Source organism: Dermochelys coriacea, chromosome 10, assembly GCF_009764565.3.
Source record: "Dermochelys coriacea isolate rDerCor1 chromosome 10, rDerCor1.pri.v4, whole genome shotgun sequence".
Lineage (NCBI taxonomy): Eukaryota > Metazoa > Chordata > Testudines > Dermochelyidae > Dermochelys > Dermochelys coriacea.
This window is the reverse complement of record NC_050077.1, coordinates 82475115-82490624: the sequence shown is the minus strand read 5'-3', so window position 1 is coordinate 82490624 and position 15510 is coordinate 82475115. Positions and strand designations below refer to the sequence as shown.

The 15510-nt window shown below is 43.3% G+C and overlaps 1 protein-coding gene across 2 annotated transcripts in view; it reads right to left on the bottom strand.

The window, feature by feature from the left end:
* The window catches only part of CORO2B (coronin 2B), a 142513-nt gene continuing 127003 nt past the window's right edge, over window positions 1–15510 (bottom strand). For both annotated transcript variants that reach the window (XM_038420378.2, XM_043493725.1), the window contains exons 6-12: window positions 14936–15052; window positions 12680–12784; window positions 7407–7503; window positions 5342–5454; window positions 3719–3809; window positions 2744–2880; window positions 1–1538 (exon numbers count right to left, since the gene is read on the bottom strand). In XM_038420378.2, coding sequence (XP_038276306.1) covers window positions 1407–1538; window positions 2744–2880; window positions 3719–3809; window positions 5342–5454; window positions 7407–7503; window positions 12680–12784; window positions 14936–15052 — 792 coding nt within the window. In that variant the 3' untranslated portion in view covers window positions 1–1406. The remainder of the gene's footprint in view (window positions 1539–2743; window positions 2881–3718; window positions 3810–5341; window positions 5455–7406; window positions 7504–12679; window positions 12785–14935; window positions 15053–15510) is intronic.

Sequence of the window (15510 nt, the reverse complement as noted above, 5' to 3'; positions counted from 1 at the left end):
TTTGGTATCTTGAAAACATTTTATTTCATCACTTTTGTGGTAACATAAATAATAGCGAATGACAGCACTTTTAATGTAAGAGGAGGGAAAGCATTAGGTGCAGAGCACAATGTAAAGTAATGGGGGAAAACAACTTGTTGCACTGATACTGCTAGGGATAGTCCTTCTTGATTTAAGTGAAAATATATATAGGTAAACTAGCAGTCTTTTGGTGTCTTTCCCTGTATTATGGGCCTAATTCACAAAATGTCATTGTGCACATATATTGTGTGTATATATAATTTATTGTGCAGCTTAAACCCTCTGCAGTTCTATTGGTAGAAACAAATATGCAGAAGAACAGACACACAGATGACATACCCAGAGTTCCCAGACATCAAATGTCTTTGAATCAGGGTTCCACAAGAGAGGTTATCACTAACTTGGAAACATCTACTGCTGAGCAAGAGGGAGTTCCAAGACAGTTATGGGAAGAGAGCAATGGCAGGTTCCTTTGCTGTTTGCCATAATGGTATGCAAATGGCAGTGTTACCACCACGATGTTTCCAGGAGGAAGTAGGACTCTAAGGTCCCTGTTAGCAGATCAGGGAAGATAGATCCACTGCATTTAGGAAATCGAGGATAGTTTAAAACAAACAAACCGTATATACAACCAGTGCTCATCCTGCTAAAGAGAGTTACTGGTTTCCATACAGATACACCTAAGAAAGTGACAAATTAAGGTCTTGTAGGAGGGTAGCAATTGATCAAGGAACTTGAACATTTGACCATCAGGCCAATTTCTAAGACACTGACTTCAAATTTTGCCACCTTTCCCCGGAAAAGGAAACTTTTGCAACAAGTGCCAGGGCAAAGGGCAGGTTTTCCTGAACCTCCTTTAAACAAAGGCCAGAGCATGAGGATCTGGAGAGAACATTTGTGAATTAAGCCCTATATTTTAGGTGACAGTTAAGTGAATTAAAATTCCAGTTTTGTAGGCTGCGTGCATTCTTTGTCAAGCTTTGCATAGGAAAAAGTTAATAGCAATAAACCATATTGCTTTTTTAAGGGCACCCATATTCTCTTTTCTTTCTCTCTCCATTTCAAGTTAAATTTAAGGTGTGCCCTATTGGTTAGTTCCGTAGTCTTTTGATACAGAGAATACTTTGCTCTTCTACTTACTCCATGAAAAATGCTGGGATATAAATACATATCCAGCTTCCTTTCATGCAGTTATTTTCCGTTATACTGTACAGGTCTTTCTTTTTAGTGCTAGATAAGACTACAAGGACATATTTCCAGTTAACATGTGGACTCTTGGCAGGTCATTTGACTTCTGGCTCATATTCTGTGTAAGTGAATACAGTAAAATAAAAGAGCAAGTATAAACAAAGAAAGTTTATTTATAAAATGTCCCTTGAGGTTAATTAATTATTCTTCGGGCTGTTACGTAAGTTTTTCAACTCCAGCTGTAGTTGTCGAATTCTTATCTCTTTCTGCGAAAGCTCATCTTTCAACCGTCGGATCTCGTCTTGTTGTCGAAAGAACATTCTGAGGAGCTTAAAAGAAAGAGAGGGAAAAAATAGGTGTACAACATTGTGGTAACATTTATAATATTTGCTTTCCCTGATGGCTTCATGCCTCTCCTGCCAACTGTTAGAGAACCTGCCTTCAATTCATGTCATTACACTGTTCTTTTTGAAATATCTGTTTACCTGCAATACTCTATTGATTTTCCCTGTCCATTTTCATGGTAACTCAGTTAATTCACATCGTATGGCTCAGCAGCTCAATTTGTGAAAAGAAATTCAATATTGGACTCAGTGTAAATATTTCCCCACAGCCTTTAAGTATAGCGCAGAGAACAATCGTTTATTGAGAACTGTTATGAAATTAATCTAGTTTATTTTGTATGCTCTCTGCTTAAACCTCAGCAAAGTCCTGTGGGTTGAAGTTTGATCCAGGGAAACACACACATGGATTTTCATGGCTTGGGAACAAAAGTAGAGAGGCATATAAACACATCAATTTGTGCTACACTCTTGGATGTGTGCAGTTAATCTCTGTCAGAGAAAGTCATGACCTCATCTATGTCATGTGTCCTGTATTGATAACTAAATAAAAATCTCCATCTGTTAAGTTGCTAGGAATCTGGTTTCAGAGAAGGAGGATCAGAGTTCAGTCCCCACTGTTGGTGAGAAGTTCCAGGTGGCTATGTTGCGCATCTTAATAACAACCCTGCAGTTCCTGGATTATCCCAAATTTGTTACAATACTGTACAAAGAACTGTTTATAAATTACACCATCTTCATGGAAAATACAGTGAAAGCTAATGCCAGAAACTAGGATGGCACATTGAAGCCAAGCTGGCAGAAGGGACACCAGAATAGTTCAGTTCATTCTGTGGCCAGGGAGGTTAGGAGTGGCGACAGTTATGACAATTGAGGTAAAACAGTCTCTACTATTTTCTACTGAAATTAATGGGAATATGTAGATTGTAAACTCTCTGGAGCAGGACCATCTTCTTATTCGGTGCTTGTCCTGGTCCTCGAGTGGGTCATCTAGGTGTTACTGCAATACAGAATGACATCTGCAGCATAAAATCAGGCCTCTGTGGTATTCACTAGGATCAGAAAATTCAGCAGACCTTACTAGCTGTTTTCTTACTATGTCAGAAAAAGGTTTTGCGCTGGATAAGCTTGACGCACATGGCTGATCTAAGAGGCTGGCCATTCAAAGCCGTAAGTCAACACCCATTGCTTACCTCATTCTCTGTCCTGGGGGGCACGTTTTCTAACAAATCTATTCCATTGACAACAACACTTTTTTTCTCTCTTATTGGTGCCTTAAAGACAACTTTGGATGCCTTATAACCTTCCTTCAACGACATCAATATGGGATCTACATGAGATGGTAAAATAAAGGAGGATGTTAACACTTGCTCTGCTACAGCGCATGTGTATATATCCCTTCCCTATTGTCCCACCTTTACATTCACTACCTATCAGTTGCTACAACAATGTGGTTTCAGGGTGACTGGATTGGACAGGCCCTGGACTGGCAGGCAGGAGACCTGGGTTCTAATCCAGCTCTTCTACTGCCAGTTGTGCAACCTTGGCGAGTCACTGCCCCCGTCCCTCTTCCCCTTCCCATCCTTTGTCTTGTCTAAATAGAGTCTTTGGAACACAAACTGTCTCACTATGGCCTTGTCCAGACCAGGAAAAAAAAAAGCACGGTTGGTTGGTTTTTTTAATTGGGGTAGCTAAAAAGTTTTGGGTAATGCAATGCTAAAGAGACCAGCACCTGGGGCAGACACAGCCTAAGCGGTGCTTCAAATCATGTTAACTAGATTGAATCTCTCTCTCTCTCTCTCTATCTCTCTCTTTTCCCATGCTTACACAAGGCCTATGTTTTCAGTGGGAGCAATGAGACACAACTTTAATACAAATAAACTTACTTATAGATGGAGCTCAAAAGCATTCAATGGCCTCCTTATCTCCCCTCCGCCCCCAGCTTACTAGCTCAAAAATGGTTCCTGCGGCTTTATGTACACTAAGTACATACACACACAGTACCTATGCACCCACCATCACATCATCTGGTGGCCAGTGTAAAGTATGGAAAGTGCCCAAGGGTGAGTATGGATTTAGACACATTTCACAGTGAGGATCAGAGATCAGTTGTGTTTACATTTCCAATAGAAGTGCAGTAGATGCTTATGCAGGGTTCATTCTTTTACCTCTGTTCACTCCACTCAGCCATTCATCTGGTGTCAGGGCTGGTTCTATACCTGGAGTCATCGGGTAAATATCCTCTTGGTATGTTTCTGACTGGAAGTGAGGAAGAATAAAGAGTGGCTGTCTTCATAAAATTTGTTCCCAGTTGTAACTATGCATTGCAAAGTGCCATAAGCAACTATTTTCTTACAACCCTGGCCAGCGGTAACGTAGCCCTTCAATAGCATCCCAGGAAAAATACTTAACGGCCTTTTCACCATTAACTTTAAATGGGGAATAAAGAGTCCTAGCCCCTGCCTATTAAATTCATGTTCTGAAAGAAGATTATACCCCAGCAGCCCTGAGCTGTACAATGTTTTCAAGTGCTCACATAAGTCTCACCCAAGCACCAAAGTAGCAGAGTGCACAGGAAGCATTTGAGCTTTAGACAGACTAATAAATATTATCCAGCTGAATTGGGAGGCTTTGGAAGGGTATTGTCTCTGGCCTGTTGGAGATAGTGCTCCCTGTTGCTGCACAGACCGCTCAGGGAACGCTAAGTGCACAAAGCACACGGTTACATATTGTAGATCCCAATTCAAAGCACAAGCCAGTGAAGTCAAGGAGCACCCACTCTGGCCACATACGGCGTAAAGAACAGCCAAGGGGAAAACACCAAGGAAAGTTGTCCACAAGGGTGATTTGCCTTTCTCCTCCTCTCCACATTTCTCCTTGCAGTAGATTAGCAAATTCAGGGCAATGAGGCTGAATCTCTATTGAGTTACCTCTGATTAGAAAGATACTGATGCAATCCTAAACCTGAACGGGGTTCATAGCTTTGTTTCAGATTTCATACAGTTGGACAAAGCAGGTAAAGCCAGCAGCGAATACTGCTCCCAGCACACAGAGATGTGATTTTTTACTTGGGATGGGTCTCTAAACCTAGATGTGGGACAGTCCTTTGTCACACACTTCAAAAGACCCAGTTAATTTCACACAAAATAATGGCAGCAGAAGTTAGAAAAAATGCTGGAGTTAGCTCTTTAAAGAGCTTTCCATAAGCACAGAATTCAAACTTAGCATTGCTGTGTGTTAGAAAAGCAGTTTTTAGCAAGATGTGAGTTTGGATCTAAAATGTGTAATTGATATAAATGAGAGGTCACAGAGAGATCTACCCATCAAAGAAGACAGATGTTATCTGCAGCCAGGAAAAATCAAACCCATGATGCTTTGAGATGCAAGTCAGGAAAATGTCTAGCATGGTCAATATGTAAGAGTGTGGTTGTTGTGGACAGTGATATAAACCATCGGGCTTAATTCACTATTAATTCACTAGATACAGTTTGCCAAGGTCCTTTTGATATTTACTGTATTTCATCCAAATGATTCTGTTCTGTGCCAGTCAGAGCAGGATTCCCAGTGTGGTCTCAAAAGGCAAAAGTTCAGTGACTGAGTCTCCCAGATCCTTCCTGTGCATCATTTAAATAGAGAATATGGCAGTTTTTGATGTACCCGAGCAACAGAAATAGAATTCCCCGGCACACGGAGCGTTTCCAACTCTGTGCTTTGAAGGTGTTGGGCAGAGATAACGCATCAGAGCATTTGAGTTCTGTACATGAGTAGGAACAGTGCTGACATGTACTCACCCTCCTTGGCACAATCATAGAGATTGGTTCAATCAGACCCTTTAAGGTAACCAGTTTATAGAATCTGAACACCTCACATGCAGACACATCCAGCCCGTGCTTTGGCATCACACCTATTAGAGAATTCACATGTGAGCAAGGGACTTTCCTTTCATGCCAACAAAGCACTGAAATATTCAAAAGCTCTTGCTCTACAAATTGGTCAGTGAGAAAGGAACCAATCTTACTAGCCCCATCAGGATTGCTGGCTTAGGATATGGTAGCAGGATGTATGTAGAGCATATAGATCCAATTAGACATCATGTCGATGGGAAAAGTTCTGACAGCGTAGCTCCATTTCAAAGCTGCTGTCGAAAGAACTGTCGTTTCCTACTGTAAATCGTCAGCGCTTTACAAATCAAGAAAAGCAGTCAGTGTGTTCCGCAATAATGGGATGCTCTGTTTTGCTTAAACACAAAGCTAAGTGATAAGGTGTGCCTTGTAACTCCCTAATGGATACCAGCCTACCACTGCTACTGGCTAAACGGAGTTACTTCTTTAGCTCGAGTAGCAGTGGCCCATGCTTTGGTGTTCTAGGTCCTATTGCTGCAGATGACTCATGGCGGGGGGGGCGTTATGTGTATAAGATAGAGGAAGAAATATAGAACCCAATTCTGTGAGGTGGTGACATCAGTGCAAGTTGAGGGCATGCGGCATCTTCCCCAATCAGGCCCAGGGTACGTACATACCTTGCAGATGCTGCATCTGCAGCAGGCACGTGGGGGAGAGACCACTAGCATGTGGAAAGTGTTATGCTGGGGTAAGAAAGCTTTGCCATACAAGCACAGAAACCATCACACAAGCACTGCCTACTGGAGGCTGCAGGCAGCACTGGGGCAAGGGCTGAAGTTAAGTATGGGCACGGAGATTTGTTCCATGATCACATCCAGAGTGCAGGGTATTAACATAGCACTGAACTGAACAACCTCCTTTAATATCACGTCCCGCTGTGCCATCAGCTTTCCCTGAGATTGCAGGCCTGGGCCATCGCCAAAGAGCTGATTCCAAATCAGCAGCTGAGCTGGCTCATGCCTGTCCCTGCCCTCTTGAGGCTGTGGGACACCACCAGACTTGTTAGCTGGGCCTTCTGCCTAATTCTCCAGGGCGTGCTAGATCTGTGTCCTGCCCGTGCGGGTGTGCGAGGAGGGAAATACTTCCACCCTACACATCCTTCCCTGCAACTGTCCCCATCTGGGCCTTCCTGTCCACCTGCAGTCTGGAATTTGAATAGCCCATTTCTTCTCCCTCTGACCTTCTACACCCATCAGGGGAGCCCCCATCCCACAGGCAACTCTACCCGCAACCCCAGGGGCCAGCCATGAGGGAAACCTACCCACTCCAAGAACCCACATGGGACCTGCCCCCCATGCCATCAACCAGAGCTGATCCTGTCCTCACCCAGCCAGCTACCCCACAGCCAGAATCCACCAGTCACCCCTGCCGCTGCTGTGGAGAACTGCTTCCAGGTAGGGAAGCCAGATGCAGGGGCCTCCTGGAGGTGCTGGGCAGGGGAGGAGAGCTGAGAGTGGTGCAGGTGTGCAGATCAGAGCCCTGTGCTGGCACAGAGGGGCAGGACATGGACCAGATGGATTTTGCAGTAAGGGTGGGAAGGGAAGAGCATTTTACCCAGGGAACGTCCCATGTATTACTGGCTCAGGTCGCTTGTTAAAGTTTGGGCAGCCTGTCACTGCACGCCAGGGGAAACTGCACATGCATTTCCCTGGAACCGGGCCCTCAGTGAGATGCATCAGAGTCACTGCACCATTATCCAGGAAGAAATACACAAAAATATTAAATGCCACATAAAGATCATTGGAATTCTGAATTAATTTTCCAGCAAGTCATCAGCTACCTAACGACACAGAACATATTTGAACAGCGAGAGTCAGCACAGTGCAGAGAGCACGGGAGGTTATTATGCAAAATACATTTATCAGCAAAATTTAATTATACTATTTCAGTCTGCTGTCTTTTTTTAATATTAATGTTCAAAGATGTGGCCTATTAACATGCCAAAAGCACTTACCCAGTCCTTTCTGTGGGGCAGGAGAGCGAAACTCCATGAGATAATTCAGATAGGGCTTTTCTGTGCTGATTTCATAGTATCGGATGTTCCCGTCGCCCTGAGGCAGGGGAGATAAAGGGCAGATCAGTTTAACATTTCAGTGTAAAAGCTGTAGGTAAATAAAAAGATGTGTTAAAAGAACATCAAGTTGTGCATCACTGCCAAGTTCTAGGTTAAATATACAGGCACGACAATGCTAGTTAGCCATTGTAGAACAGAGTCTAAAACCAAACCTACAGCATTTCATGTATTGCGTCTGGATTCTTGGAGTAGAAACAGTAAAAGGAATAGATGTGGTCTCTTTAATGGTGTTTGGGGAAGAAGACTCACAAGATGAGTAGCAATTTTATCCCCATCACTCCCATTTCTCCCTTACACTTTAACCCAAGAGTAGGAAAACTAATTCCATAAAGAACATAGAACATAAGAATGGCCAGACTGGGTCAGACCAAAGGTCCATCTAGCCCAGTGTCCTGTCTTCTGACAGTGGCCAATGCCAGGTGCCCCAGAGGGAATGAACAGAACAGGGAATCATCAAGTGATCCATCCCCTGTCACTCATTCCCAGCTTCTGGAAAACAGAGGCTAGGGACACCATCCCTGCCTATCCTGGCTAATAGCCATTGATGGACCTATTCTCCAGGAATTTATCTAGTTCTTTTTTGACCCCTGTTATAGTCTTGGCCTTCATAACATCCTCTAGCAAAGACTTCCATATCATATACGAGTTGCATATATAGTTTAGTTCTCTCACAATGGAAGGAGGATAAAGTACTAAAAAATGTACCAGGACGTTATGTTGCCCAGGAATGCTAAAGGAAATATTCCAGTACAGAAATAAACTAATTTTAGAACAAAGCTAAACTCAGCGGAGCTGTACTGAATGGGCAGGGCTGTGTTGCATTAAATTTATGCTAATAGATTCCAAGGCCAGAAGGAATCATTGTGATCATCTAGTCTGAGTGCCCATTAAACAGACAACAGAATTCTCCCAAAATAATTCCTTTTGAACTACAGCATATCTTTAAAAAATCCAACATTGATTTAAAAATGGTCAGTGATGGAGAATCCACCACGATCCTTGGTGCATTGGTCCAACAGTTAATTACCCTCATTGTTAAAAATGTATGTCTTATTTCCAATCTGAATTTATCAAGTTTCCAGTCCTTGGTTCATGTTATACTTTTCTCTACTAGACTGAAGAGCCTGTTATCAAATATTTGGTCCCTCACCAAAGGCTCTTAAGCAAAGTAGCTGTCATGGGATAAGAGGAAAGGTTCTCTCATGGATTGGTAACTGGTTAAAAGATAGGAAACAAAGGGTAGGAATAAATGGTCAGTTTTCAGAATGGAGAGAGGTAAATGGTGGTGTCCCCCAGGGGTCTGTACTGGGCCAAGTCCTATTCAACGTATTCATAGATGATCTGGAAAAAGGGGTAAACAGTGAGGTGGCAAAATTTGCAGATCATACAAAACTACTCAAGATGGTTAAGTCCAAAGCAGACTGGGAAGAGCTATAAAGTGATCTCAAAAAACGAGGTGACTGGGCAACAAAATGTCAGATGAAATTCAGCGTTGATGAATGCAAAGTAACGCACATTGGAAAACATCATCCCAACGGTACATATAAAATGATGGGGTCTAAATTAGCGGTTACCACTCAAGAAAGAGATCTTGGAGTCCTTGTGGATAGTTCTCTGAAAACATCCACTAAATGTGCAGCAGCAGTCAAAAAAAAGTGAACAGAATGTTGGGAATCATTAAAAAAGGGATAGATAATAAGACAGAAAATATCATATTGCCTCTATATAAATCCATGGTATGCCCACATTTTGAATACCGCATGCAGATGTGGTTATCTAGTTTAGTTCTCTCACAATGGAAGGAGGATAAAGTACTAAAAAATGTACCAGGACTCTCAAAAAAAGATATATTGGAATTGGAAAAGGTTAAGAAAAGGGCAACAAAAATGATTGGGGTATGGAACGGCTGCCGTATGAGGAGAGATAAATAAGACTGGGACTTTTCAGCTTGGAAAATAGACAACTAAGGGAGGATCTGATAGAGGTCTATAAAATCAATACTAGTGTGGAGAAAGTAAATAAGGATGTGTTATTTATTCCTTCTCATAACACAAGAACTAGGGGCCAACAAATGAAATTAATAGGTAGCAGGTTTAAAACAACAAAAGGAAGTATTTTTTTCACACAACGCACAGTCAACCTGTGGAACTCCTTGCCAGAGGATGTTGTGAAGGCCAAGACTATAACAGGGTTCAAAAAAGAACTAGATAAATTAATGGAGGATAGGTCCATCAATGGCTATTAGCCAGGATGGGCAGGGATGGATCACTTGATGATTACCTTTTCTATTCATTCCCTCTGAACCACCTGGCATCGGCCACTGTCGGTAGACAGGATACTGGGTTAGATGAACCTTTGGTCTGACCCAGTATGGCCATTCTTATGTTCACCTTGTAGGTATTTATAGACTGATTAAGTCACACTTTAGCCTTCTCTTTGTTAACGCAAATAGATTGAGCTCCTTGAATATAAGACATGTTTTCTAATCCTTTAATCAAGCTCATGCCTCTTCTCTGAACCCTCTCCAATTTATCAGCATCCTTCTTGAATTGTGGGAACCAGAACTGGACTCAATATTCCAGCAGCAGTTACACCAGTGCCAAATACAGAGGTGAAAAACCCTCTCTACTCCTACTCAAGATGCCTGTTTATGTATCCAAGGATCACATTAACCCTTTTGGCCACAGCATCATACTGGGAGCTCATTTTCAGCTGATTATCCACCACAACCTCCAAATCCTTTTTAGAGTCACTGCTTTCCAGGATAGAGTCCCCATCCTAGAAGTATGGCCGACATTCTTTGTTCCTAGATGCACACATTTACATTTAGCCATATTAAGCATATCATTTGCTTGCGCCTGGTTACCAAGCAATCCCGATTTCTGTATCAGTAACCCGTCCTCTTCATTAATTATCACACCCCTAATTTTTTGTCATGTGCAAACTTTCTCGGTGATGATTTTCTTTTCTTCAGGTCATTTGATAAAAATATTAAGTAGCATCAGGCCAAGAACTCATCCACATGGTACCCTACTAGAAATGCACCCACTGGATGATGATTCCCCATTTGCAGTTACATTTTGAGATCTATCAGTTAGCCAGTTTTGAATCCTTTTATGTGTGCCATGTTAATTTTGTATCATTCTATTTTTTCAATCAATGTGTTGTGCTGTACCAAGTGAAATGCCTGAGAGAAGTCTAAAATATTACACTAATACTATTACCATTACCAACCAAAATTGTAATCTAATAAAAAAAAGATATAAAGTTAATTTTACAGGGTCTGTGTTTCATAAACTCATGTTGATTGGCATTAATTGTATAACCCTACTTTAATTTTTTTTATTATTCAAGTCCCATAGCAGCTGCTCCATTATCTTGCCCAGGATCAATGTCAAACTGTCAGGCCTATAACTACCCAGGTCATCCCATCTACCCTTTTAAAATATTGGCACATTAACTTTCTTCCATTCTTTTTTAAACTTCCTCAGTTTTCCAAGACTTACTGAAAAAAAAATCAATATTAACAGTCTAGTGAGCTCTTCAGCCAGTTTTAAAAAAACTCTTGGATGCCAGTTATCTGGACCTGCTGATTTAAAAAGTGCCTAACTTCACTAGTTGCTGTTTAACATCCTCCTGAGACACTAGTGGAATGGAAAGTGTCATCATTATGTGATATGACAACATCATTTCCCGTCCCTCCCCCCACCAATACAGACTAGAAACATTTATTAAACACGTCTTCCTCTCCAGTATTATTGATAATTCTACCATTTCCACCTAGCTATGAACCAGGACCATTATTAGGATTCTTTTTGTTCCTAATATACTTACAGTATATTATCCTTGTTATTATCCTTAACTCCACTGGCCAGAGATTACTTCTTGTATCCCTCTTCCCCTCAACCCAGGTCTGTTTTTTAACCACCACAGCCTTCTTTCTTGATTGTGGCCTTTATGAACACTGATGGCAAAGTACACCTGGTGCTTCTCTACTCGGGGCCATATGCTGACTTGAGATCGAGTCCTACGTGCAGCCCATAGGAAATAAATGTGTTTACTTTTTAAAGGGTCTCTTAAATGCCCTATAGTATCTGCAGGTCTTTTCACTTAGGTGGAGCTTTGTGCACAAGCTAGTGTGATTGAGGAGAAGTGTGTGCATGTGTGCACCAAGCCACACCCTCCAGGGTGCACAGGTGCTTTTGGGGGGCCATTTGAGAAGTGTGCCCCACCATAGAGGTGTCTGTTGGACTTTGGACTTGGATTTGGACTTCACAAAACAAGCAACACCAGTGAAGTGCAAAAAAATCAAGAACCTTTAAAAGTCAGTGGTCAAAGGCTGGTTCCTGTTACATTAGTTTCAGAGTAGCAGCCATGTTAGTCTTTACTTGCAAAAAGAAAAAGAAAAGGAGTACTTGTGGCACCTTAGAGACTAACAAATTTATTTGAGCATAAGCTTTCGTTACAGCTCACTTCATCGGATGCATTTGGTGGAAAATACATAGGGGAGATTTATATACACACACAGAGAACATGAAACAATGGCTCGCAAAAAGAAAAGGAGTACTTGTGGCACCTTAGAGACTAACAAATTTATTTGAGCATAAACTTCCGTGAGCTACAGCTCACTTCATCGGATGTTCTCCGTGTGTGTATATAAATCTCCCCTCTGTATTTTCCACCAAATGCATCCAATGAAGTGAGCTGTAGCTCACGAAAGCTTATGCTCAGATAAATTTGTTAGTCTCTAAGGTGCCACAAGTACTCCTTTTCTTTTTGCGAATACAGACTAACACAGCTGCTACTCTGAAAAAAGAAAAGGAGTACTTGTGGCACCTTAGTCTCTAAGGTGACACGAGTACTCCTTTTCTTGTTACTTTAGTGTAAATCCAAAGTCTTTAGTGCAGTTGCTCCAAATTTGCACTGGTGAAAGCAATATCAGCATCTAGCCCCAACTGTTTAATTGTAATAATTATTTATAAAAGCCCCAAATAACCCCATGCTCTGCTCGTCTGAGAGAGGCCCCTTTGCTTGCCTTCTCCAATGGGTTATTTGGGAGATGATCCATTCTCAAGTGTGCAAGAGACACATCAGTCTTGAGAATAACAGGATACGCAGTATATTGCCTATTACCCTCAGTAAAGCCAACGCACCTTTCCAGCCAAATACAACATGTGCGTATCAGCATCGTAGAAAGGAAACAAGAGCCCCGACAGCCCATCGATCTCCTCCTCTATGAGGGGCATGGCCAGGTCTTCCTGAACAAAGAGAAAATCGCTTTATGGATCAGCAAGGGTTAGAGGTTGCATGGAACATGAAAGCAAAACCCATGAAGGAGCAACAGGAGCAGCAGGCTGAGGGATGGGTTTTGTCCCAGAAAAGCTGAAGCAAACCGCTGTCCCTCCCAAAGGGTGCCATGGGATTTCCATGTCCCACAAGCCAGAGGCGAGAGGGAGAGAGGGCTAACGGACCTGGTCATGTACACACAGAATAAGGAGCATGTCTGCTTAAGGTCACCTCTTGCAGGGCACTCAGTGGGTCACCCTGTAAGGCTGAGTGGGCTCTGGGGCTCTCAGAGTAAGGGTTTTAAGGGGGTCCAGTCACACCCCTCCTCCCCTGCCCCTGGAGCCATTTCTGTGTGGCTGCATTTCAGTGAGGCTGGAGGCGTGTGTATATTTTAAGGACCAATTTGGGGCAGATTTGTGCCTGGGCCGAGAGCACAGAGTGAGGGGCGTGGAGAAGGAAAACAGGAGGGTGCAAGGAGCTCTCTCTCTTGCCCCTCACCCCCACCCCCAAGGACCAGGGACTGCCACAGTCCAATGCGCTCACCGAGCCACACTCTCCAGGGTGCACACTGCCTACAGGGAGAAGGGCCGGATGAAGTGGGGGAAGAATGCTGCATCCTCTCTGGAGCTTTGACTCCATGGCTGTTGTGCCCAATGCTGCCGTATGGGCTATGATGCTCTATTGAGCTGAGATGCCTTCGGGGCAGAAGCCAGAGAACTGCTCAGCACCTTTCTTTGTTTTTTAAATGCAAATCCAGCCATACTATAGGAAGATCTTATAAGGGTCAGGCTGCACAGTTGCCTGGGGAGAGTGTACTGCCTCTTGGATTTAGAGGGGAACCCAGACATCCTTGGTTTCAATTTTATATGTCACAAAGCCCCAAATGGATCTGGTTTCTCCCTTCATCCTTGAGTTTATACAAGATGCCTCCCGAACAGATCAGCTGCCTCACCCACGTATTTCTGTTTCCTCACCCTACCCCTGTGGCAGTCAGAGCCAAGTAGGTATCCATGGTGTTCACTGGCAAGCTGACAGATAGGACTGGACTAATCTGTCATCTCCCTCCAGCCCAGCCTGAGTCACGGGACATTAACTTTCCACTATCTGCAGCTTCTACCACCCAAGTGAACAGGGGCAGGCGCATCTGCAGTCTGAAACCCGTCGGTCCAGAATATCGTGCGTGGAGTCAGAGGGGAGGGTACAAATGCTTGCTGGGATGAATATGGTAAATTTGCATCTGCTTTAATTAATCTTGTGAATTCAGAATTCAAATTCCCCAACGTGTCATGTCTAGTCAGATCTCCATAGCAACTGGCAGAGTTTTTAAAAGTTACATAAAGATCTTTGTAGAATTCTGCTAGGGAACAGGAAGGAATAAAGAATCTGCTGTATATGTATCTGCTGCTCTCCCTGAATTAAATAGTTATCTTAATACAAGAGGCTGGGCTATTCAAAGAGACCTGAAGGAGCTGGGCGCTCAGCTTCACTGGAAAGTCTGTAAGAGCTGAGTTAGGCGTTGGATTCCTATCGAGAGTCTCTGTGGGAGTTGGGTGCCTATGCACCTGTCAGCCCCTTTGACAGCCCCACACGACTGATCATAGCACGTCCCAGCCGGGCTTCTCAGAGCACTTTGCAGTTGCATAAAACAGTTGCAAGCTAGGCAGGTTTTCTCAATGTGCAGATGAGATAAACTGTGGCATGGAGAGAGTAGGTACCTTGCCAATAATCACCCTACATATGCAGCGGAGCAGGGACTAGACCCCAGGTCTCTGGACTCCTCAGACTTAGGATCTATCTACGCTGTAATCACAGGCAGTATTACAGAAGAGCTAGTTTTAATCTAGCTAGAGTGGGTCCTGGAGCCGTGAAGCTGCAACAGAGTGGGCTGTTCCTACAAATTGCAGGTGGGCTTGAGCAGCCCGCACAGAAGCATGCACTAGCGAAGCTTCCCTGCTTTGGGACCCAACCTAGCTAGATCAAAGCTTGCTTGGGTAGGTCTACTTGTACCATACTCACACCGTTAGAGCAGAACCCAGATCACCTATTTCCTAGGCCTCTATTTTAACCAATCAATCATGCTCCTTTCTTGGGAAGGAACGGCTTCCAGCGATCTATTTGCTGACCTGATCCCAGAGTGCAATCTGCCTCGTATTCCACCTTGAGACTCCAGTCGTTAGAAGTCGCTTCACGTTACCTAGAAAGACCACCCGGTTCACACGATGGTTCTTACAGCTGGCTTCCTGGAAGAAGACATTGTCTGTGCTACATGCAGTGAACAGCCACACATTTCAGATGTCTTCCTACGCATGGTGCTTAGCATAGATCAGTGAAAATGCCAGCTCTAGGATTTCAAGGAGAGTGATACTCAAGGGAGGATTCTTCCCCATGTTAGGATCTCAGTTCCTGGTGTCTCTGCTGTCATATCCCAAAGGTAGATCCCTTCCTCCTTGTCTAATCTCTATACTGACTATGGGGAAAGACTCCATTCTTATCCCAAGAGAGCCACTTCATAGCAAGCTTTCAACCTCCACCATTCCTCTTACTCCTCTACTGCAAAATGCAACTTTCATGTTAACCAGCTATGGCTCAGGCTGCACCGGTGAAAATGGGGGTTCATGCTATCTGGAATGGATAGGCAAAATGCTGTTTTGTAAAAATAAAACCTAGCCTTCCCTGAACTTTCTAGAATAATCCACAA